Genomic DNA, 25,280 nt, shown 5'->3' on the forward strand with positions numbered 1-25,280 from the left:
GATCTCTTCATGTTTTTCAATCTTTTGTAAGCGATGATGTCACGCTCATGCTACAGCTGTTCTCCGATGGCTGTCTATCAAGCTGGCTGCTGTTCTATTTCCCATACAAAATAATATAAAATAATAACTAACTCAAATGGCATTTCTGCAAGTGCATTTTTAAGAAGAAAAGAAAATATGATATTTTATAATAATTGCCAGATGCAGCACACATGATATAATTTCACCAATAAATCAAGATGGATCCAATAAATAGTTACAATATCAAAAATGCATTTGCAAAAATGTAAGTAGCACTGCAGGTTCAGAGCAGCAGAACAGAAGGATGTAGAAAAATAAGTGCAGATTAAACATTTACATCAAGATTTGGTATCAGGATTGTATTCTCTATATTTCTTTATGTACTTTTGTTCAGTTTTTCTCTGAAACAGTTTCTGTATTCTGGTATCTGCTATATAATCTATTGATAATGACATAACTATTGTTACCATGTAGGATCCACCTTTCTCATCATTTCAAAGCTCAGAATCTGTCTGTGACACTCCCTCTTTTGGATTTTAGTGGGAAAACATACATTTAAACTGCAAAAAACCTTCTGGATATACATCATGGGTGCATAGGAGGCTGATCCTTCATGATCTTCATGAGATCAGCACAGTATTTGAGATTTCAGTCAGTCTTTCAAATTTCAATATTGTATAACATATACAGTAATTTTAAGTCTGCACATGTTTATTTAGCTTCTTTACCATTTTGATTTTGCTCAAATTTAAAAAAGCTATATATATAATATATATATATTTAAAGCTATATGTAATAAAAAGAAAGTGATGATGACAAAGACATTGTCATTCATGCCAAAGGTTTAAAAGATTACAGAAGTCCATTGAATAAAATAATCACACAGGAAAGCCAAAAGGACTAAATAAATAAATGAAATGCTTTATTGATTTATTTTGTCCATGCAGCAGAATATGTCTTCATTTAGTCATAATCTCAGGGAGATTATTGCAAAAGATATTTGCTGCACTAAAAAGACAAATAATATACCAAATACACAAAATACTAATCAGATTTATGGATCGTTAAAGAACCAGTACCAAATTAGTTTCCAAGCGGACAGCAAAAAATACGTTTAAATATAACTCAACAATGGTTTAAATAATGGCACATAATGTCACTAAATATGTAATGAATACCCTTGTTTGTTAATACATTTTCATGAATATATATATGCAGGCATCATTTACATTTAAATGAATAAATATCCCACTTTAAAATGTTACATCTTCATAGTGGCCCTGTCCCAAATAACACCTTTTATAAGCACTTTTTTTGTGATTTCTGTTGTCTGCAAATGTCTGTTAAGCCTCTGAGACTGTAAAGCATCCAATTCGGTCAGTTTAGGCTTCAGTAATGTGCTCACCAGTGCCCCGTTTTGAATGCACTTTTACCAAGCACACTTGATGTTACCAAACTTTGGAATCTTTGAGGAAGGGCTTAGGATAGCATTTGGGACAGGGCCAGTGTCTACCTGAATGTTGTCACATTATAATTATTCCTCAATTTTCTTTCCTAGAAGTCTCATGTAGATTTTCCTGAAAGATCTGCTGAATGCAGGGCTTGAGAAGTAATAGACGATGGGATTGAGCACGCTGTTGAAGTAGGTAAAGCAGACACTGGTTTTTAAATGCGTAATTTGCCTCACGGAAATAGTGACACTCGTTATACCAGAGTTTCAGGACGTACATGGCGATACGAGAGATGTTGCTTGGGAAGAAACATATAATGAAAACCGCGGCCACTGCTAAGATAAACTGCACGGCTCTTTTGATTTTGCCCTGTGTGTCCACTGTCTTATTCTTCAACTGCCACGTTATGCAGGTGGTGCAATAGATTACAATGACCGTGGGCAAAAAGAACTGGATAACATAGAATACGTTGTGCCAGGTGAACCGTGAATTATTCCCAAAGCAGATGTTGAAGCTCTCGCACTGCGTGTGGTTGTTAAGATAGTAGAAATGCTCATCTGTTAGGAGCTAGACAGTCATAGCTATGATGAGACCCCACAGACCAACAGAGACCCACAGGGCGTAGGTCAGACCCATTCGGTTGATGCGGTTGAGAGGGTTGACGATCTTAAGGTATCGGTCTACAGCGACTGCGGTGAGGAAGAATATACCGCCAGCTCTGTTGGTGGCCAAAAGAAACAGCAAAATACGGCAGAAAGCATCTCCGTAGACCCAGTCCTTCCCCCTGCGGTAGTAGTAGTCAGCCCTAAAAGGAAGGCAGAAAATGACCAATGAGTCCGCCAGAGCCAGATGGGCAAGATAAATAGAATTGGGCTTCCAGGTTTCCCTGTGGAAGAAAAACATAGAGAGGGCGAGAACGTTCCCAATAAGGCCCAATATGAACTCCGTGAACATTACAGGGGGAAGGTATTGGTCCAGCATTGGCGTTTCATAAGTGCAGCACATTGAGGAGTTGTTCATCATTATGGTGCTGTTGTGAAATTAGACAAAAGTCAGCGAACTTCAGATCTTTTCACTGTTTCGACTCATATGGCGTTGATTCCTAAGAGACGTGTTCTTAAGATGTTTGCTCACATGCAAACGGTGTAGCTGTAAGCATGCACATGGACAACAAAAAACCCCAGGTGTGATGGGTAAATGGTCTCAGGAGGCATTTGTGCCTCCTATGAATTAAATAATCGCATTGCTCTGCAACTTGGGACTCTCCAAAAGCACCATTAAAGTGATTACAGGAAGGATACTTTACACTTGGGCATATGAGCAAACAATGAAAAAGTGAACAATACAATTAACAGAGAACTTTTTGTTTTTGTTGAACATGAGTTTGCATGTTTTGTTTCTAATGTGATACTCAGAAAAAAATGTTCAGATTATATTTTAATTCAAAATCATCATATTCTGCTTAAAAGGAAAGATACTTTTATGATTAATAAAATATATATAAATATCAACTCAAGTAAGCAAATTTTTTAATGGAAAAGCATCATTTTTAATTGTATAAAACAAGCTGATATTAAATTAATAAATACTATCACAATTTACACAACCATTCTTTACAAATGTACCTTTAACTTTTCTCCTGCAATATATTTTATTTATATTTACATTTTTTATATTTATGTTGAAATAATATATTTGTTAAATATTTTATACTAATGAGGACAACGTTTTTCATGTTATAATATGCTACTGAATTGTTTTGGGGCCATTGCTGACATTTTTGTCATGAGTGTGTCAGTGCAAATAAAATTATCTTGTTTTTATTCCTGCAAAATATAGATTGTGTTCTTTTGATTTTGCAGGTAACAGCAGTGGACAGAATAATTTGCTATACAACTGACCCCACCTGATCTCTCATATCTGGTTTAATTATATATATATATATATTTTTTTTTTAATGTACCTAATTTAATAATAATAATGATAATGTACATACATACAATGCCTTTAACAAACCCAAAAAATAAAAAATAAAGCTTCACAATATCTAGAATGGAAAGTAAATGACAGTGATATTAGAGATCCAAGAACGCAAGCAGAAGAAAAATTAAGCACAATTTTTAATCAGAACATTTCTGTATCTTTGTAAACAAATGCTTCTTGGTAACTTGTAAAGATGGGAAGGCAGGAAATCTCATGGAGTTGCAGGGGGGAGAGTTCCAGCATCTAGGGGCCATTGCGCTGAAAGACCTGCTCCCCATGGAGGACATAGTGAATAAATTGGCACCAGAGGACTTGAGAGTCCGTCAGACCGAGCAGGAGTGTGGGGATGAATCAAATCAGCAGGAGTCTTAAAACTGCTGCTGTACACAACCTTCAGCTGGTGGCTTTGGAGAAGCAGAAGATGTAAAGATTTTGTGTGTTATAACTTTGATTATGGATGCATTTTAACTGAATAGATATATTTTTGTAGAAATATTTTTGTTCTGGCATTTTATTGGCAGACAGCAAGCATAAAAGATGCATTTTCACCACCTACTGGACTTGAATAAGGACTGAAGCACAGGAGAGGGATTTTACTGTAGTATGGTGTCAATAGGTTGATTTTCACCAAAACTGATATTTCTGCTAACAACTTTTGGTTCTTAATTCCAAATCGCACTGACGTTGTATTGAATTCACCCAAATGGATAATCATTAAATTATCTTGTGTTTTGCAGAATAAATAAAGAGACATGGGTTTGTATAGAACGATATGAGCGTGAGTAAATGATTTGCTTTTAGATATTACCCTTTCATGATGCATTTGTAAATCATCAAACTAAAAGCTGCAGTGTTGCGTTGGAGGCAGTGATAAAAGAAACAATACACCACAAATGTGCGTTGAATGAGACTGAAATTTATTAGTCTATTGTTTGCATGTGTGTAATGCTTTTAAGTCACATCATTCCAGACCTTTGGCAACCAAGAGACAAAGCATCTATCAAGAACTGAAAAACCCCAAAGATGAAGCAAAGTCCACGGAAATTCTATACAGTAAATAAAATAGATATAAAAGGGCTTTATGTCAATGTGTACATTTGGCCAGGTTTGCTGTGTCATGTCGCATCCATTTCAGTAAAAGTGCATATTGGGTTTCACTTTTTGACCTCTCCAAGATCGTCGATGCTGTCGTCATCCACCTGTGGGGTTAAAGAATATGTCAAAAACGGCTTTGAAAAAGGTTCTTCTGGTCGAGTTTTGCAGCTGAATCTGGGATGTTTGCTTACCTCAGGCCACTTTTCCTGGATGACGTCCATGATGTCATCTGTAAAGTCTCCCTGAATGATGATTTCGTCTTCTGCTGTCACTGAGGCACCGCAAGAGAATTTCTGAGCAAAGAACCTCTGAGCCTCTTTGAGATCAATGTCTGATGTGGACCACACAATGACAGCAAAGTTACCACAGGGTGAAAATACAGATGACAAACATCAGTCTTGTACCCACAATCAGAGCCTTACCGAAAGTGGCCAGGCCACACACCCTTGTGACGTATTTCTTTTTAGCTCTTGGGATTTTCGCGATTGTGACTTTTTGCGGGACGGTCTTCTTCTTCTGTTTGATTTGACCTCTTCCACCTGCAAAGGGGAAAAATTATATTCTATTTTAAGTTTATAGGCAGACAAACTCAAAAAGTAGACAAGTGTTTTTTGTTGGTAAAAAACTAAACATTTTCAGTAACTGAATATATATATATATATATATATATATATAGAAATAAACTAAATAAAAAATTAATAAAATGACAAGAAAATTAATAAAACTGAAATTGAATCTAAAAACATAAAAATAAAGACTAATTGAAAATATTAATAAATACTATATTAATATATGAATAATGCTAAAATAACTGATATTAATCTTGACATAAAAATCAAGATATTAAAGTAGCCTGTAAACGAAGGTCATATTAATAATCAAGGGCATAAAACCAAAATACACTCCTTTAGCTGTAACTTAATTGTAATGTTTTAACTGGACAGTTAAAGGGATAATTTACTGATTGCGAGATGGGGTTTTAAGAAAAGTTGTCTATGCAGTAGAAACACATTTATCAAAGAAAAAAAAAAAAAAAAACGGTGCTATAGAAAAGACAGAAAAAAAGAATGGTAGGAAAACTTAACTCCCTTATGATCAGATTAACCATAAACAGATTAAAAAGGGGGATTTATTATCTGTAGTTTTCACAAAAGCCCTGACACTGTCAAAAGTTTGCTGTATGATGCGTTCTGGTGATGAATAAACAGGGAGCAAACCTTGGTGCAGGTAACATGAATAAAAATAATACACATTGATCATTTGTTTATACCACCGACATTGTAATACTACAAAGCTGGTTGAAAATCAGTGAACTTTCCCTTTAAGACAAAAAAGTTAAGACAAAAAAGTTAGACAGAAAAAATTTGGGATGTGGTGTGGAATATGCTACATGCACCACCGCTGCAAAACCTGTTTATAGACGTTACATATAAAAGAAAAATATTTGACCTCTCTTCTGTTTCTTCTTCTCCTCTTCCTCTCCTGCAGGGGGCACCTCTCCACCACCACCACCACCTCCACCTCTTCCCCCTCCTCCTCCTCCTCCTCCAGTAGTTTCCTGCCTGGGTGCTGTACTTACACAACATCAATGACATCAGTGAGAAAACTTCTGAAAAAACTCAAACAGCAGTGCATGTCATAATGGTACAGACCAAATATTCTGCCCGTTTCAGTGTCAAATATGAAAAAGACACTCAAACAATCCTACAAGAGTCAAAGCTATGGAGGCAAAAATAAAATAAGCAAGCAAAAAAACTCTTCTCGTGACTTAATATGAGATATTGACATCTTCAAAGTTGCTATGAAAGAAAATTTACTTACCAAGAGTCAATTTAGCAAACACATCAGGAAAATTCTTCTCAAGCCACTGTTTGCATTTGGTCAGCTCAGGCATGTACTCACAGTACTAGCAGAGCAAAGCAGAAACATTTCAGTTCATATTTATTCACTTTCTACCAACTGAATATGTAATAATTTAAGGAATACATCACCCAGAATTAAAAAATTGCTTGAAATTGTGAAGACAGTGAAAAAGTCGATCCACTGCCCTCTTACATCAAAATACACTGACATTTCATATCTTTAGGACGGTTTTTGTTTGTTCATATTTCTCTCCTGATTCAGACTAGATTACCGTTTCCAATGGAGGAAGCATTATTATGGAGCAAAGCAAGCAGAAGCAGTTTTTCACTTCTCAAGACATTAACTGATGAACTGGAGTGATGTGGATTATTGTGATGTTTTTATCAGCTGTTTGGACTCTCATTCTGACGGCACCCATTCACTGCAGAAGATCCGTTGTTGAGCAAGTGATGGAATGCTACATTCAGATCAAGAAAAATTCATCTACATCTGGGATGGCCTGAGGGTTAGTCAATTTTCAGCAAATCTTCATTTTTGGGTGAACTATTCTTTTAATATGTGATGTACTCACCTCTATTGGCAGAGAACACACTGCAAGTAAAAGAAGACAGAAATGTTAAGTCTTACATGACTGTGAACCAAAATAACCATTAACACAACATTTAATTGACATATTACAGTTAGCATTTGCAGTGCATTGAGTTTTTTTTTTCTCACCTCCACAATAGAGAACTTTTAGTGGGTATTTTGCATCTGGGTCGGCACGATCCACTTTATTTTCTGGTGAACCCAACTCTGCATTCTCAGTAGTAGCCATATTACATGGATCTACACAAGTCATAAAGATGGGTTATTTTAGACTGACAATATAACACAACCAACTGATGCACAGAAACCAACCCTTGAATTCTAAGCTAACATGCAAGAAAAAAAAGTGCATTTACAAAACATATTAAAATCACACAAACCTAGAGTAAAATGCTTAGATTGCAAGAATTGGAAAACAAATATGGTGCCTTCTTTAAGCATACAGAAATATGGTCTGTCTGAAACTAGTTAGTCGTGGCCAAAAGTTTTGAGAGTTACATAAATATTGGAAATTGGAAAAGTTGCTGCTTAAGTTTTTATAATAGCAATTTGCATATACTCCAGAATGTTATGAAGAGTGATCAGATGAATTGCATAGTCCTTCTTTGCCATGAAAATTAACTTAATCCCAAAAAAACCTTTCCACTGCATTTCATTGCTGTCATTAAAGGATCTGCTGAGATCATTTCAGTAATCGTCTTGTTAACTCAGGTGAGAATGTTGACGAGTACAAGGCTGGAGATCATTATGTCAGGCTGATTGGGTTAGAATGGCAGACTTGACATGTTAAAAGGAGGGTGATGCTTGAAATCATTGTTCTTCCATTGTTAACCATGGTGACCTGCAAAGAAACGCTTGCAGCCATCATTGCGTTGCATAAAAATGGCTTTACAGGCAAGGATATTGTGGCTACTAAGATTGCACCTAAATCAACAATTTATAGGATCATCAAGAACTTTAAGGAAAGAGGTTCAATTCTTGTAAAGAAGGCTTCAGGGCGTCCAAGAAAGTCCAGCAAGCGCCAGGATGGTCTCCTAAAGAGGATTCAGCTGCGGGATCGGAGTTCGGAGCTTGCTCAGGAATGGCAGCAGGCAGGTGTGAGCGCATCTGCACGCACAGTGAGGCCAAGACTTTTGGAAGATGGCCTGGTGTCAAGAAGGGCAGCAAAGAAGCCACTTCTCTCCAAAAAAAAACATCAGGGACAGATTGATCTTCTGCAGAAAGTATAGTGAATGGACTGCTGAGGACTGCTGAGGAAGTCATATTATCCGATGAAGCCCCTTTCCGATTGTTTGGGGCATCTGGAAAAAGGCTTGTCCGGAGAAGAAAAGGTGAGCGCTACCATCAGTCCTGTGTCATGCCAACAGTAAAGCATCCTGACACCATTCATGTGTGGGGTTCCTTCTCATCCAAGGGAGTGGGCTCACTCACAATTCTGCCCAAAAACACAGCCATGAATAAAGAATGGTACCAAAACACCCTCCAACAGCAACGTCTTCCAACAATCCAACAACAGTTTGGTGAAGAACAATGCATTTTCCAGCACGATGGAGCACCGTGCCATAAGGCAAAAGTGATAACTAAGTGGCTCGGGGACCAGAATGTTGAAATTTTGGGTCCATGGCCTTGAAACTCCCCAGATCTTAATCCCATTGAGAACTTGTGGTCAATCCTCAAGAGGCGGGTGGACAAACAAAAACCCACTAATTCTGACAAACTCCAAGAAGTGAAAGAATGGGTTGCTATCAGTCAGGATTTGGCCCAGAAGTTGATTGAGAGCATGCCCAGTCGAATTGCAGAGGTCCTGAAAAAGAAGGGCCAACACTGCAAATACTGACTCTTTGCATAAATGTCATGTAATTGTCGATAAAAGCCTTTGAAACGTATGAAGTGCTTGTAATAATATTTCAGTACATCACCGAAACAAAGATCTAAAAGCAGTTTAGCAGCAAACTTTTTGAAAACTAATATTTATGTAATTCTCAAAAATTTTGGCCACGACTGTACACTCAAAATCTATAACAGCTAACTATACATCAGGCATAAATTATCGTATTGAAAGTTAAATGTCATAACCAAAGATCTATCCAATTACTGTATTTTTCGGACTATAAGTCGCACCTGAGTATAAGTCGCGTAACGTTTGGTGCAAAATGAAAATGAAATTACATAATTTATTTGGCATTTCATACACCAGTTTTAATATGTAAAATGAATACTAATTTTAACGCTTTATAAGTTGCAAAATTAAAATGAAAATGTATTACAGAAATGATTAGATATGTATAACATGTTCAAGCAAAAACTGTGGCAAAATTATCATTTAAATGCTATTTTTCTTAAATGCATTAACACTCATAGTCAAGACACTTACGATTGCATTTCCATTCAGTGTCCCGCAATGAATGTAGTAAAATTCAATGTGCACATTGAAAATGCATTCCGAGCCGATCACGTGTCCGCCCCCTCGCGCCATGTCAATCACTGCGTGAACAAGGCGGGGCTTGCAGAAGGTCAGAGACTCAAATCTCAAGAAGAGGATTCAAGTGAGAGAACATGGACAAGACGGTTGGTCCGTGTACGTTTTGATCATTTCGGTTTATAACTTCAATATTACATTCGCACTTGTGGGTGGCGCTGAAACGCTCCTTTCATCTGATTGGTCGAATCGCTCAACCTTCAGCACCAAACGTTGCACAAATGTATTGGAAAATGTAAATGTAAATACAGAAATGCATTGTCATTTTACATATTGCATTGTCATTTTGCATATTACATTGCAAATTGAATATCGCTACCCATGTGCTTCCATAATTTAGAACCAAGAACCAAGAGAAAACATTACCGTCTACAGCCGCGAGAGGGCGCTCTATGCTGCTCAGTGGTAGACTACAGGAGCACTGAGCAGCATAGAGCGCCCTCTGGCGGCTGTAGACGGTAATGTTTTCTCTTGGTTCATTTCTCTCGGTTCATGTCAAATTAATTTAGATAAATAAATCGCACCTGACTATAAGTTGCAGGACCAGCCAAACTATGAAAAAAGTGCGACTTATAGTCCGGAAAATACAAAAGGCCCATCTGACAGGAGAAACCTTCCACATGTTACTTCTTCACTATTTATCAACCGTGGGGAATTTATTTTTTTTAATAATCTTTTAAATTACCTAGACTCTCAAAATGTGCTGTTTTGGTACATAAAAATCACAAATTATGCATTTAAATGCATGTAAATACATAAATTATCCTACCAGCTTCACCCTAATGGGGTTTGATAGATAATAACCACTAACGTTACGTTAAAACAAGATGCAATGGGTCTGAAACAAAGATTCTTGTTATAACACTAATAAATGCATTCAAATATAGTTTAAAAGTCTTCTAGAGTCACTGACAGTGACTTGAATCTAGTAGCCTGCGCACAATGATAATGCATCCATTGAGCACCCATTCATTAGCCAGCACTGCTAATCTCTGCTCTGCTACAGCAGCCACGCGCTCCAGCTCATACATACCCCGTCAATATAATCTCAGTACAACTTGCTTTTGAGTAACACCTTGATCATTATTACATTAACTCGTGCAGATGATCCTCAAAGGGTGAAAGAGTTCCTCTATTGCTCAGCACACCTTCACTCACTCTGATTTGGCTGTGGGTCCTGACAACGCCTCTCTGAGGCAAAGCACGATTGGTGTTTACGCCGTTGCCGTATTACGTACGTACTTCACGATGAAAGATTTTTAAGTAATATTGAATAAACAATTTTAATTTATGTAATATGGCTTTTATATAAAACATATGATTTATTTTAATTAAAAGAATATGAATAAAATGATTTTTGAACGGATATTTTAAACCAGGCATCGCGTTGCACAGTCCGTTAAGCGCGGATCATAACACGCAGTTTGAGAATTGCGAAAATAATCACCCGCTTCTTGCCACATACATTTCACTTTTCTTTTATTATTATTATTATAATTTGTATTAGGATTTAGGATGTTTATATTGCATTTATTGTTGTTCTTGTTGTTGTATTAACCCCGAGTGTCTTGTTACTTAAATGATGCATCTTTAAAAACAAACTAAACTGTGTGTTATAATTATACAGTCTATGTTCATAATCAGGCACCGATAACAAGATATTGAAATTGTGCATCGCTGTGATGTTGACGCTGCGGTTTTTTTTCTCCATTTAAAGTGAAGTTAGATGTAATATGAAATCTTGTCTGCTAGTGCAGACATTTGTGAGATGAGATGGAGGAAAGATGGAACTCCAAAACTCCTGGAAGTTTTTCGATATCAAAAGGTGATGAACATCATGCAAACATGAATAAATATTAGAAATCCCTCAAATTTGCATCAATTTATACATTTACAGGATCTCCAGTGGAGCCCTGGCACAGTACTCCTGTAAAAAAGGTTGGTCTGTTGTTGTAATTATTTAGTATTTATATGTGTATTTATTTACTAAACATTTTTAGGCACCGTATTATTCCATTCCATTTGTTTTATTTCATACTTATGATGGTTTATGACGGTCCTAAAATATGGAAAATAGATGAAATAATGATGAGTAGTGGCTAGAACTCTGACTGATATCTAATCTTATTAAAATAATCCTTAAAAATAAACAAAAAGTAATGCCCCCCCCCACATACACACTTTTATTGTAAATCTTGCACTTTCTCTTTAAACATATTAAATACTAATTTCACTTTAAAAGTGTATTGTTTTGCATTTATGTTTGTAAATATTGCATGTAGATTATATCTATACTGTAATTTGTTCATGATCCTTTGTATTTGTTTTAACCTTGTTTTTAGGTTGAGCAGTTATATTGACATTTACATTTAGTCATTTAGCAGATGCTTTTATCCAAAGCGGCTTACAAATGAGGACAATGGAAGCAATCAAAAACAATAAAAGAGCAATGATATATAGGTGCTATAACAAGTCTCAGTTAGATTAAACGCAGTACAGATAGCAAGGGCTTTTAAATAATATAATAAAAAGAAAACAGAATAGAAAAAGAATAGAGCAAGCTAATGTTAGAGGTCTTTTTTTATAATTGTATAATAAATGAAAAGAAAATAGAAAACAAAAAGATTAGAAAGGTATTTCGATTTTTATTTTTTTATTTTTTTTTAAAGAATAGAATTAGAATAGTGAGTGCTAAAGTTAGAGGGTCAAATAAAGATGTTAGAGATGGGTTTTAAGCCATTTTAAGATTTTTATGTCAAATTCATCTTTACACTTATCGGTGTATAAAAGATTTGATTCTGATTTTATAATACTCGATCCTTCAGAATGTTTTTGCTGCTAAAGAGAACCCAGATGTTTCTTCCACCAAACTCAGAGATGAAAACAGATCACTGAGTCTGCATGACCTCTCAAAACCGATGTCCTCTTTCTCATTAATGCAGGATTTTCAGGTAACACGTTTGAAATAGCCTGAATTGATTTACAATATTAATTCCTGGAATTTAATAGTTTTATGGAATGTAATTTCATTTTAAAGGGAATACTTCAACCAAAAATGAAACTTTGCTGATAATTACTCTCAGGCCATTTTAAGATTTACATTAGTTTTTTCTTCATGAGAACACATTTGGAGAAATTTAGTATTACATCTGTAGGGGATTTTACCAGGTATGATGGACCAGGTATGATGAATGAAGACCAGGTGTAAGAGATTGAGTCAAATGAAGAAAAATGTACTGAAGAAAATAGTTTGCAATTTCATCAGCAGAAATCAGCTTCAATACTCACTAGGAGTGCATACTAAGTATTGGCCCATTTTTGTGATGTTACTAGAGCCCAGTTAATGGATTGGAGGTCTCCACTATCCAGAGGCAGCGGCTGGAGCTGCAGCTTCTCATAGCAGAACTGAAGGACCATGACCAGGAGCTCAATACTATGGCAGCAGCCCATCACAAGCAGCTGCTGTCCTGGGAACAGGACCGTCAAAGAGTGCTGATCCTGGAACAGAGATGTGCCCGACTGGAGGGTGAGAGTGACTCCAGACTAGAGCGGGATTAAATGTGTTCCAGTAGCTCAAGTGGTAGAGCATTGTGTTAGCAAGCGCAAGGTTGGGAGTTCGAATCCCGGGGAACACATGGTAGGAAAAATTGTTAGCCTGAATGCAATGTAAGTCACTTTGGATAAAAGCGTCTGCTAAATGCATAAATTTAATTTTTTAATTTTAAATAAATGAAACAAACACTATTAAAAGCATTTTTGTACATTGAAATAAAGCTGAAATAAAGCAAAACAGGAAAAACTAACTGAAATAAGTTTAAGTTAAAGCAAAAACACAACAGAATTACTATTATTTTAGCGTAATATGCTTAACTAAAATGAAAACTAAAAATATAAAAAATAAGAGGTAATTCAGTAGTATCCCAAAATCTAATACAAATTCTCCAGATTGAAGCAAAATGATTGAGTTTTATATGACCAATTTCCATTCTTTTATTTTTAATTAGGTTGTTTTTGCTACTATACCTTTAAGAATTCTGTATTCCCCCTTAAATGTAAACACTTAAAGTGTACTGCAGTAATTTTATAGCATTGCTAATTTTCTACATTTACAGCTTCAGTAAATGAATATGTTTTAAAAAGTGTCCTGGATCATTTTGAGCTGTGAACTTTTCTGATTCAAAGTGGCAGGAAATTCAAAGTGGCAGAAATTCAATTCTTTAAATCTAAGAGAAATTAGATCTACAGTCTCTTCTGCTAACCAAGGCTGCATTTTTGATCCAAAATACAGTAAAAACAGTCAAATTGTGAAATATTATTATAATTACAAATAATTTTTTTATTTGTATATATTGTAAAATCTATTTTATTCCTTTGATCAAAGCTGAATTTTCAGCATTACTCCAGTCTTCAATGTCACATGATCCTTCAGAAATCATTCTAATATACTGATTTACTGCTCAAGAAACATTTCAGCTGTGCTAATATTTTTGTGAATGTTAATGGTTAACCCATGCTGATTAAAATTATTTAAAAAGTCTTACTGATCTCAAACTTGTGAATGGTAATGGTAATTAATTTTATTTGACTGCTCATGTTTCCTCAGATGAGCTGGAGAAGCGTAATGAAGTGATCAGAGCTCTCAGTAAGCAGACAAAGGTGTCGGAAACGAGAAAGAAAGATGTGTACAGAGAGCTCAACAGCTCCCAACAGCAGCTTCACGAGCTGAGCCGCAGACAGATGAACATCTCCAGACATGAGCACGACTTGGAGGTGAAGTCAAATTTGTTTTTAGGTCGGAAATTATGGCCTATATCCATATCTTCCCACATCTTATGATAGTAGTACTCGATAAATTGTATTATAATGTATTATATATTTTGTTTATTCATAGGAGAGGAACCAGAGTCTGGACTCCACGGTCATGATGCTGTCATCACAGCTGGGACAGCTGCAGGTGCGCGAGGTGGAGGTCAGCTCCATGCTTAAACTGAAGGTAGCAGAGACTCACACTCATGCGCACATCTATTATCTTAAATCCTGTTCATTCAGACACATTAATATAAGTGCTTGTTTTTCTTTATCAGGATAGAGACGTGATTGAGGCCACCAATCAAATTTTAGAGCTGTCCAGTCATTTGTGTGAACTAGAGAAATCACTTGAAGAGCTGCGAACACGTGAGAGCAAAATGCTGCGGGAAATGGAGAAACACAAACACTGTTTCAGAGAGAGCAGACATGAAAACACACAACTGAAAGGTAGACAGTGTTATCTCACAATCTCTCGTTGCGTCCGAAATCAAACACTGTATAGTAGGTTTGAAAATATCTTGGCAAGTGTTAAACAAAGTGCATTCTTAATAGTATTAATGTTTGTAGTATGAATGAATTCATGCTGGATTCATCAGGATGCATGTTTATTTCTTTGCAGCTGAGCTTCAGGAGAAAACCATTGAGAACAATAACCAGAGAGAAGAGCTCATCCGCTTAAAGCAGGAAAACCAGCTGTTGAGGAAAGACATCACTGCTGTTGAACTTCAGATGATGAGTATGCCACTACTGCACGTTTCAAACGCTTCTGTCATGTTAGGCAGACATAAAGGAGTGGCTGCTTTACTGAAGCGTCAGGTACCGCACCTGACTGAACAACACTGCGTGGCCCATAGGTAGGACTTAGGAATCGATGACGCATGGAAAGATGTCCCTATAATGAAAGAGGTAGAAACGCTACTCCGGACAGTATACTCCATGTTTTGCAGATCATCTGTGAAGAAAGCCAAATTCACAGAGATGGCAGAGGTTTTAGAAGTGGATTCGCTGTCTTTTAGACCGTTGAATGAAGTGCGTTGGCTGTCACGCTACCAAGCTGTGCACGCTTTTTTGCGAAATTTCAGCGCGTTGACCGAATACTGTGCAAAAGATGCTGACTCTGACCCCATTGCGAAATACTGTCATAGAAAACTAACCGACACCAAGTACAAATTTGCTATCACTGTGCTAGCAGAAGTGCTTGAGGAACTCGCTCAGCTGTGCACCTGCTTACAGCGCAGTAATCTTACGGTCATGGATGGGCACTGCATTGCCAGAGCGAAAATACAGAAACTACGAGCGCAATATTTAGGAGAGCGAGTTCACTGGGGCAAACGAGCGCTCGCAGTTTTGGAAAGTGAGAGTGCAGTGAACACACGGGACATTCTTCTGTTTGTCCATAAAGTTTGTGAGCACTTGGATGCCCGCTTCCCTGAAAATGAGCTCAAAGAGTGGGCTGCGTTTGAGCCGGACACGTTGGATCATGCAGTTGGTGAATTTGATCATGGGCTGAATGACGTGACCAGTCTGGCGAAGAAGTTTGAAGCGCTTATGCATGAAGCAGACGATTCGGTCCCGGGGCGCATTTGTCAACAATACAACGAATTCAAGTTCATGGTTAATGAAAAAAGGAAAATCGGACTGCTCAGATCATTTTCTGAGATTGTAACCTGGTCGCTGAAAAGTGAGCATTTTCCAGATCTGGCACAACTTCTTGACATTTGTGGCACATTCCAAGCATCCAGCGCCGACTGTGAACGCGGTTTCAGCCTAATGAATGCCATTAAGACAAAATCGCGCAACCGCCTTGAAGTTTTCCATTTGGACCAACTGATGAGAATTAAATTAAGGCAAAAAGAGGGTCCTATAGACCTTGACAAGGTCTACAACCACTGGAAAGGGGACAAAGACAGGCGAGAGAAGATTTGAGGTAGAAATTTATTTCCAATATTTTCAATTAGACCTATTAGGCCTACAATATAGATCAAAGTGATCTTGATTACTGCAACAACATTTTGACATAATTATGTTTAGTCATTGAATCATGTAGTTTCATTCTGTTTTAGTATATTTGCAGTTGTTTAATGTAATAATGATTTTGTGTTTTGAAGAGAAATTATGTTAATCTTTTGGTTAACCTGTTTTTCAGATGCTGTTCTTTGGAGAGATGTGTCTTTCATAGGCCTGATAGGCCTATCATCCTCAAAGAAATTCAAACGTTTTGTAACCTAGTTTGTTGCACTAGTTTGTTGCAGTTATTCAATTGTTTATATAGGCTACATTTAGGAAAATTTACACCATGTCAATTTAATAGGCCTATTTTTGTTAAGCACAGCATTAGCATTTTTCTTTCAATGAAGTTCCACTTAAATGTTGTACCTGCTGAGAAATGACTAAACATCTTGGATACTTTTATTTTTTATATATCATTATCAGTCATAATAACCAGTGAACCAGTCATAACCTCTCTAAACCTTATTGAAACCTTATCAACCAAATATCCTTTAAGTTCAACTAAACTGACTGGTAAAACACCATCATTAAAATCTTCCCAAAGTCCAAACATTATAAAGGTTATTGAATAAATATCAACCTTGTAAACATATTGATGCATTTGCTGTCATCTCTTTAAATCCCCTATGGCTAACGCAGGCTCGTGGTCATTTTCGGCAGGTCGTGTGGTTGCGAATTGCTCACAGTACTGAAATGTGCGCTCAGAAAAAAAAGAATTTGCTCAGTTCTGGAAAAAATTAGAGGGAACATTGCTAGTGACCTACCTAAACAGCATCACAGACATGCTTCAGACATTGCAGAACAAAGCATAGACTGCATCTGTTAAAAACTATCAAAACACTGATAATAAACAGCAGTGATGCTTAAACACTGTTCGGTACAGAAAACATATTTTATCATCTTTTCATGAGCATTTATGCTTTTTTAAATTAATGAAAGTTGTCATGTTTGTTGTCCAGATGAAGATAAAAGCTGGAGGGATGAATTACTTGAACTCTCCCGATCAAAACAATCTCCAGCTGAATCTGAGCTGCTCTGTATGCGGCAGGTACTGTCTTTCAGAATTCCCTCTCTTTACATCATCCAATGCCAGCCAGTTTTCATTTTTACAAATCCCTGTCCTTTCCATTTGTTCTTCCGGAGCAGTTTTTCTGGTTTTTCAGCATGTTTGTAAGACTTCCTTCATTCCTTTTCCATGACTTCCCTGATAGGGTCGTAATCTCTTCTAAAACAGCTCCACAGGCTATAACCCAGTGCTACTTTAGTATTATTGAGATGCCATTGTAGTTTTTTATATTTACAGTTTTCCATTTAATTTTAATTAAAGATGACATTTTCTAAATAATTTTGTTGTATATACTATATATATATATATATATATATATATATATATATATGTGTGTGTGTGTGTGTGTGTAGTTTTTATTTCAATTTAGTTATTTTAGTACTTCAAGAAAATTAGAAATTACCTTGGCAATCAGCTGAAATAAAATAAGTTTACATTTTTAATACACACACACACACACACACACACACACACACACACACACACACATATATATATGTATATATGTACTGTATATTACTAACAGTTAACATTTATTTCAAGTAACAAACATTTATTTTATAGTTTTAGTTAGTGATGATAACCCTGCTTTAATGTCTTTGCTTTTTTAAAATATTAATTATTTTCTTATTTTAAGCACTGTTACGAACCTCCAGTGAAGAGTCCAGAGGAGGAGAAGGTTTTCAACAACAATAATAATAATAAAACCACTTCGGGTTGAAGAAACAAAGGAAACTGATCTTCTGTACATATGGTGTTTTATTTTACCAATTTAATTAACCCAAAAACATAATAGATACAAACAACTACAACGAGGAAAGAAAGAGCAAACACATTACTCTTTACCACCCTCTCTCCACCGAGGGAGTAAACCCCCAACACGAGGATCAAACTTGTTTCAAGCTACTGCAGGAACTCCACCAACGCCCCTTCAGTATCACCCAGCTCTAGGAAGCTGTATCCATCTAGACGTCTGCTCTCCACCCACTTCACCCACTTCTGCCTGTTCTCTTCCCTTTTTACCAGCTCTCGCTCTCCTGCTGATTTCCAACAGGTATTCCTCTAATTAATTGCCAACTGAAAACAGGTGTGCACACAGGACCTGTGAAAGACAAAAAAAACAGCAGTACATCTAGACAGACACACACACACGTATACCCACATATGACCTAAGGGCCGTAACACTCCCCTCCATAAAATCAAACTAAAAGTTTGACTGAGTTACCTCACCCACGAGACAAGGCATCGGCTATCACATTGTCAGCTCCCTTCTTATGATGGATCTCCAAGTTGTAACCCTGCACCAACAGAGCCCACCTCATCAGTCGTTGGTTGTGGTTATACATTTGAGACAAGAAAACCAGAGGGTTATGATCTGTATACAACAACTGGAGAGGGGTTATAACCAACATGGACTTCAAAATGCTGCAAAGCGAGCAGCAATGCGAGGGTCTCTTTCTCTATAGTAGAGTAGTTCAGTTGATGTTTCTTAAACTTGACAGAGAAGTAGCTAACCGGATGACAAACATCTCCTTCTCCATCCTGCAACAACACAGCACCAGTGCCGGTAGTACTCGCATCAACTTCAAGCTTAAAGGGGAGAAAGAAATTTGGCGCAGCCAGGACAGGGGCAGAACAGAGGAGAGATTTCACTGCTTCAAAAGCATGTTGACAATCGTCCGTCCACACAAACGGGACAGCAGGACTACATAAACTAGTCAGGGGGACAATGACTACTGAGAAGTTTCTGCAAAAACATCTGTAATATCCAGTCATACCAAGAAAACGATGGAGCTCACGTCTAGTCTTGGAGGCTGGATATGCTAGCACAGCGGTAACCTTGGTGTCAACAGGACAGACCTGGCCATGGCCCACCCGTTTCCCCAAGTACGTCACGTTGGCCTTTCCAAACTCATCCTGCCAAGTGTAGTGTCAGTGATGCCACCGCCAACCTCTGAAACACCTCGGCCAAAATCGACATGTGACTAGTCCAGTCGTCCGTGTACACTATCACATCATCTAGGTAGACATTGCAGTTTGGTACAGTCCCTAATACCATCCGCATCATGCGTTGGAACATTGCCGGTGCATTTCTCAACCCAAAGGCCATAACCGTATACTGCATGAAGTGATCAGGGGTAACAAACGCAGAGATATTCGATGCCCGAGGGGTTAGTGGCACCTGCCAGTACCCCTTCAGTAGATCTAACTTAGTGATGTACTCCGCGGGACCAATACTCTCAATGCAGTCCTCAATCCTGGGCAAAAGGAAAGAGTCTGGGACTGTCCCTGCATTTACCTTACGAAAATCTGTGCAGAACTGTAGCGTACCATCAGATTTAAGAGTAAGTAAACATGGGGAACTCCATGGGCTACAACTAGATCTAGCTAACCCATTTCGTATTAAATAGTTGACTTCCTCTTTCATCATCTCTCTCTTAAACAGTGGACAACGATAGGCATGCTGCTTTATTGGGGCCGCTGTCCCAATGTTGCTATCGTGCTGTAGTACAGTGGTCTGGAACGGCACATCGCTAAACAGAGAGAGATGAGAAGTTATTAACAACATTACATCATCACGTTTCTCCGACGAGAGGTATGACAAATATGCCTCTAGGTCAGACAAGAGCTCCGAATTGGGCAACCTGCCACCCTGATGACCTTCACCAAGCCCTGCTAACCCATCATCAAGCTCCCCCCATCACAAACCAAGGAAGCAATGGTGTTGCCTGGAGCAACAGTCTCCGGAGTTTCTTCCTGCTTTTTCTGAACCACATCTCTGGAGTAATAGGGCTTCAACATATTAATGTGACACAGACGTTTCTTTCTTTTACGGTCAGGTGTGTGAATGATGTAATCAGTTTCCGACACTTTGCTATCCACCACATAGGGTCTTGAAAAACGAGTAGTAAGGGCAGCGCCAAGCACAGGCAATAACACCAACACTTGTTCACCTGGTTTAAATTGCCGTTCAACCACTTTTCTGTCAACCCGCTGCTTCATGCATTCTTGTGACTGAGCCAAAGCTCTCTTTGCCAAGGAGGTGGCACAGTGCAACCGCTCTCGGTTCTGGGATACAAAACCCAATACATTAGCAAGGAGCCAGACACCAACTGCTCCTTCAACACCTTAAGTGGTCCTCGCACGCTATGTCCGAATACAAGTTCAGTCGGACTGAACCCCAAAGACTCTTGTTTAGCATTTCGAACAGCAAAAAGAACATACGGCACACCTTCATCCCAGTCTCTTTCTGTATCATAGCAGAATTTCTTTAGCGTGGATTTAAGCGTCTGATGCCAATGCTCAATTGCACCTTGTGATTCAGGGTGATAAGCACTAGACACAGAATGTGAAATTCCCAGCGCTTTCAACGTCTGACGGAAAATTTTAGATAGGAAATTGGTACTTTGGTCGGTTTGTAAAACCAATCCAAAAGTAGTAAAGAATTTAATTAGAGATTTCGTGATGGCATTAGCGGTGATGTTCCTTAATGGCACAGCCTCAGGAAAACGGGGGGACACGCACATCATAGTTAACAAAAATTGATTCCCGGACTTAGTCCTAGGCAAGGGACCAACACAATCCACAATAACATGCTTGAATGGTTCACCAACAGCCGGAATTGGATGCAGTGGGGCAGGAGGCACGACCTGGTTTGGTTTACCAACAATTTGGCATGTCCCACAAGTTTTGCAATAATGTGCTACATCTGCCTTAATGCCTGGCCAAAAGAAATGCTCGAGCACACGATTGTAAGTTTTTGTGATTCCTAGATGACCCGACCACAAATGTTCATGCGCTAACCCCAACAAGTACTGGCGCCATCCCGCCGGAACTACAACCTGATAAACAGTGTCACAACCCCCAGTCAGATCCTCTGCCGTCCCACCCTGAGGAACCCACTTACATATCAACACTCCATCCTCAATAAGAAAATGCTGCTGATTTGAACACCCACTAACATCATACTCAGCTGCGGTAAAACATTTTGCTAAGGTGAGATCAGTCTTTCTTTCCTCGTTGTAGTTGTTTGTATCTATTATGTTTTTGGGTTAATTCAATTGGTAAAATGAAACACCATATGTAAAGAAGATCAGTTTCCTTTGTTTCTTCAACCCGAAGTGGTTTTATTATTATAATTGTTGTTGAAAACCTTCTCCTCCTCTGGACTCTTCACTGAAGGTTCGTAACAGTTTGGGGGCTCGTCTGAGATTTGGCTTTCTAAACACTTCGGGTTGCATAGAACATGCGTAACAAGCACTTATGATGAGCTATTTCATATTTCTCTATTATCCTGGTCCACATTACTGTACATTAGGCATCAGATATGTTCTGATTCGTTAGGATTTGCTTCACACCAAGTCAGCACATAATAAATGATTTGATAGGGTTATGATATATGCATATGTTTGTGACAGGTGTGTGAAAACCAGAAAAATGACCTCCAGCTGCTAAAGCTGAACTTGGAGAGCACCAGAGAGTCTCTCCGACATCATGAGGGTCAAAGGTCACGGGAGAGGTGGGCTTCTACAATGTGTAGTGTTTTATAAAATGTAATTTCTTATTTCAGCCACTGGATTTACTTCTGTCCAGACCAGTGTTATTTTATTATTATTCTCTTTTACTATTATAGTTTTCATTAATATATTGAATTATCATTTATTTTAATAGTTAGATTTTTAGTAATATTGTTATATATAGAAATTGTGTTATAGTACTTCTTACATCATCTTTTTAAAAATATTACTATTTTAGTTTAACATATTTTTTATTTCAGTTTTAGTTTGTTCATTTCCAGTTAGTATTTTGAATTAGTTTTTTTATATTTTCAGTTTTCATTTTCATTTGGTTTATTTTTAGTAATTTATTTAGTGTTTTTAGTAATATTGTAAAAATTTTGTTATAGTAGTTTTGTCTTTGTTTTAAATATTACTGTTTGGGTTTAATATATTGTTATTTTAGCTTTAGTTTTAGTTTTTATTCATTTCCAGTTAGAAATTTTTATTTTAAGTGAGCTTTTGTTTTTAATATGTTCAATTATTTTTATATTATTATATCGGTTTAATTTATTTTTGTTTCAGTTTTAGTTAGTATTCATTGCCAGTTAGTAATTTTAGTACTTAACCTATTTCAGTTATTTTTTTATTTAAGTTTTAATTAAGATAATAACCCTGGTCCAGGCATCTTGAGTTATGTGTGTTGTTGTGTTCGTAGGGCTGATTCTGTTTTAGGAGACACTCATGTGCTAGAATACAGTGATCATCAAGAAGGGACAGAACTAGAAACAGGGCTAATGTCCATCCTGTGCCACAGCACAAGCAGAAATGCCACATCGGGTTTAACACAGCATCTTTGTGTTGAAATGGAAACGCAGACTGACTCTGAGCATGACTTTAGCGCAGCTTTGAGTGCAGCAAACCATGAAGTCACAGAACAGTCAGCCGTAGAGGAAAGTTGCTCAGGGGCCAACATTACGAACAGCTGTGCAACTAGCCAGTGTGACATCAATGAGCAAGAATCACCCAAGATGGTAATGAAGGAAAGAGCGAACAACTGTGTTGCGCCGTCATCCCATTCTCTCTGCTGTGATAACGCTGACAGCCCATCAGAAGATCCACAGAGTCGGGCAGTGTATACTGACACTAGAGCTGATGTGGATTTAATGGCTGTCATTGACTATGATTCAGAGACAGGAACTCCTGTCTATGTAGTCGATGTGGATATCAGTCCAAGATTCTCTTGGTAGGATTCTCTAGCTTTATTAAAACATCTTTGCGAGTTAGGTTGTGATCATAGGTTTGTACATAGGTTCCTTTTTTTGGGTGGTTTATTTAAGGAGAGCTCAGTTTTACTATGTTCTACCATAAAAAATTAATTGCACTTAATATTGCATATTTGTATGTAGGTATATGTTAAGATTGAGCATGCAAAAAACACTGCTAATTTTGTTGGCCTAATGATAACCATGACTTTCTCTTCAAGTGTTGCAGATCTGAGCCTTCTTAATCTGAATTGCCCCTCCCCCTCACACAGAAGTAGGCGGAGCTCTGTCTGTTTACTTGATTCTATGCTAAGCATTGAACTCTGTGCCAATGATGTAGCTTGCCATGGCAATGAGGTAGCTCAACACTGAATTGAGTAAATTCCAGCATTTTCAAATACAAATTGTATAAAAATAAAATGAATTGCATTAATCTTTTTCTGTAAACTAAGGATGAGGTTGACAATTATATTAAATACTCATTTGTACAGTACAATTGTATTATTGCATTAGTAATATACATTCATTTCAATAGTAATATTTCTTTTTTTATAATTTGTTTTTTTATAAATTCAGTAATAACAAAATAGCAAGTAGTTATTTGATTAACAATATTAATATTTCTCTTAACATTTTTTAATCTTTCAAAATAGCTTTTACTTAATTTTTTATAACATTTTTATATTGGTTGTAATTCTAATGTGGTTTAAATGTTATTTGCTTATTTTCATAAATTCTTATATGTTGTAGTTTGATGTTTTTTTTTGTTATGTAAAGTGCTTTGATAAGTAACTTTAAAGGTCCTTTAGAAAAATAAAGATTATTATTATTATTATTATTATTAAATACCTTTTTTTACCCTATTATTAATATTTAGTTATTTATTTCATTAGTATAATATAAACAATAAACAAAATTAAATAGTTTTTAGTTTTTATTGTTTTTTATAGTTATATTGAAAGGGGTGGAAAACATTCATTTTTGTCCAAAGCTGATCAGGGATCTGTTATGTGGGGTTCACCATTTTTCAGGGCCCTTGCCCAATTTAACCCCTGTGTGTTATCAACCTCTAACTTTATTACCTGTATGTTTGCATCTCACGCAGGAGAGCTATAGCTCATCCACAACACGGCTACAGCGTCTGCTGGCTGAGTCTCAGGAAATGGTTTCAAGTTTGGAAAGTTCTACCAAGAAAAATGTCAGCCCGACAGAACCTCAGAGCCCAATGAACTGTGATGCTGGTTGTCACCGCCAAAGTAACTATGAAAACAGCAGCCACTCCCAAACCTCCACCCATAACCAAACACGCGGGGTACTTATTACATCACAAAACTCATTTGCATAATAGTTTAATGCATAGCATAAATTATGCTTCAAGGTGAAACTGTAAATAAATGGCATTTTCTTCTTCTTGTCCTAAAGCAAAGCGACTCCCAGATTGAAAGCAGCCCACGTTTGCATCAAGGAAGAAAGTCATGTGGTCCCTAAAACCATGAGAAGCAGCGAATCCCCGTTTACTATCATCTTCTCTCACTGCTTTTAAAAAAAACATCAGTTTTTTGCAACCAAAGAGGAGTTTTGTGAAGATAACAAGTTATTATTTTTTTTAACAAATGCTGTAATTCTATTTTTTTATTTATCAAAACCTATTTTTATGAAACGTAAAAAAATGAGCATTTAATAGTTAATCCTACAGAAGCACTTCAGCACTTCCTCTGACCGATGTAAAGACAGGTGTTATTAATAAACATCTTTCTTTAAGTAATAAACCTGTCCTACAAGATGACACAATGGTTCTGGTTGTTTTTTTTTTGTTTTTTTATCATTCCAGTTTAACTGTCATCTAACCTGTTTGGTGAACTGTGATGTGGCTCTTGTCTGGATCATCATCTTTTACATCCGAAATGCAGTCTTGTTCCCACAGAAAAGACAAAGAGCCATCAGCCTTATCAAAAGCCACTGAATTGCAGTATATTTGCCTGATCTCAGGACATCTAAAAGAACAATAAAGCTCTTTACATGCTGTCATTATCGGTTTCTTTTAATTGGTGGTTTTGATTGACTTCCTCATTTTAGTGTTAATTTGTATTTTTTAATACAAAAATAATAAATAAAAAGTAGTAGTTTTGTAAAAAAAAAAATTACATTTATTTA

At 37.1% G+C, this 25,280-nt stretch overlaps 2 protein-coding genes and 1 pseudogene across 6 annotated transcripts; 1 reads left to right on the forward strand and 2 right to left on the reverse strand.

The window, feature by feature from the left end:
• Positions 1–1,555: 1,555 nt before the first annotated feature.
• LOC132132918 (hydroxycarboxylic acid receptor 3-like) lies at positions 1,556–2,622 on the reverse strand (annotated as a pseudogene).
• Positions 2,623–4,351: 1,729 nt separating this feature from the next.
• LOC132132442 (density-regulated protein-like) lies at positions 4,352–10,682 on the reverse strand. 3 transcript variants are annotated; one of them, XM_059544816.1, is made up of 8 exons: positions 10,571–10,682; positions 7,131–7,241; positions 6,985–7,004; positions 6,372–6,456; positions 6,000–6,119; positions 4,973–5,089; positions 4,742–4,881; positions 4,352–4,654 (listed from the first exon to the last, which is right to left on the reverse strand). In XM_059544816.1, exons 2-8 carry the CDS (start codon positions 7,228–7,230, stop codon positions 4,610–4,612), a joined length of 627 nt encoding a protein of 208 aa, XP_059400799.1. In that variant the 5' UTR covers positions 7,231–7,241; positions 10,571–10,682; the 3' UTR covers positions 4,352–4,609. The 3 variants fall into 3 exon arrangements, with proteins under 3 accessions (XP_059400799.1, XP_059400798.1, XP_059400797.1); XM_059544815.1 differs by having other exon boundaries at positions 10,514–10,655; XM_059544814.1 differs by lacking the exon at positions 10,571–10,682 and having other exon boundaries at positions 7,131–7,263.
• On the forward strand, positions 10,639–25,154 carry LOC132132441 (coiled-coil domain-containing protein 62-like). Of its 3 annotated transcripts, XM_059544810.1 has the most exons (15): positions 10,639–10,714; positions 11,198–11,305; positions 11,378–11,418; positions 12,306–12,431; positions 12,814–13,006; positions 14,084–14,250; positions 14,372–14,473; positions 14,565–14,736; positions 14,909–15,025; positions 17,259–17,347; positions 21,784–21,884; positions 22,580–23,107; positions 23,348–23,483; positions 24,232–24,438; positions 24,549–25,154. In XM_059544810.1, the coding sequence occupies exons 2-15, from the start codon at positions 11,254–11,256 to the stop codon at positions 24,612–24,614; spliced, it is 2,097 nt and encodes a 698-aa protein (XP_059400793.1). In that variant the 5' UTR covers positions 10,639–10,714; positions 11,198–11,253; the 3' UTR covers positions 24,615–25,154. The 3 variants fall into 3 exon arrangements, with proteins under 3 accessions (XP_059400793.1, XP_059400795.1, XP_059400796.1); XM_059544812.1 differs by lacking the exons at positions 10,639–10,714; positions 22,580–23,107 and having other exon boundaries at positions 11,121–11,305; XM_059544813.1 differs by lacking the exons at positions 10,639–10,714; positions 11,198–11,305; positions 11,378–11,418; positions 12,306–12,431; positions 12,814–13,006 and having other exon boundaries at positions 14,150–14,272.
• The last annotated feature ends 126 nt before the right edge of the window (positions 25,155–25,280 follow it).

The sequence above is a fragment of the Carassius carassius genome, chromosome 49 (assembly GCF_963082965.1).
Source record: "Carassius carassius chromosome 49, fCarCar2.1, whole genome shotgun sequence".
Taxonomy (NCBI): domain Eukaryota; kingdom Metazoa; phylum Chordata; class Actinopteri; order Cypriniformes; family Cyprinidae; genus Carassius; species Carassius carassius.

Excerpts from the sequence above, each read along its gene's own strand:
- LOC132132442 (XM_059544814.1), bottom strand. The coding sequence starts at position 7,254 with ATGACTTGTGTAGATCCATGTAATATGGCTACTACTGAGAATGCAGAG. Across the intron at positions 4,882-4,972 it reads GTGTGGCCTGGCCACTTTCG|ACATTGATCTCAAAGAGGCT; the intron begins GTAAGGCTCTGA and ends GGTCCACATCAG. Across the intron at positions 4,655-4,741 it reads TCCAGGAAAAGTGGCCTGAG|GTGGATGACGACAGCATCGA; the intron begins GTAAGCAAACAT and ends TTAACCCCACAG.
- LOC132132441 (XM_059544810.1), top strand. The coding sequence starts at position 11,254 with ATGGAGGAAAGATGGAACTCCAAAACTCCTGGAAGTTTTTCGATATCA. Across the intron at positions 14,251-14,371 it reads GACATGAGCACGACTTGGAG|GAGAGGAACCAGAGTCTGGA; the intron begins GTGAAGTCAAAT and ends GTTTATTCATAG. Across the intron at positions 15,026-17,258 it reads TGTTGAACTTCAGATGATGA|ATGAAGATAAAAGCTGGAGG; the intron begins GTATGCCACTAC and ends TTTGTTGTCCAG.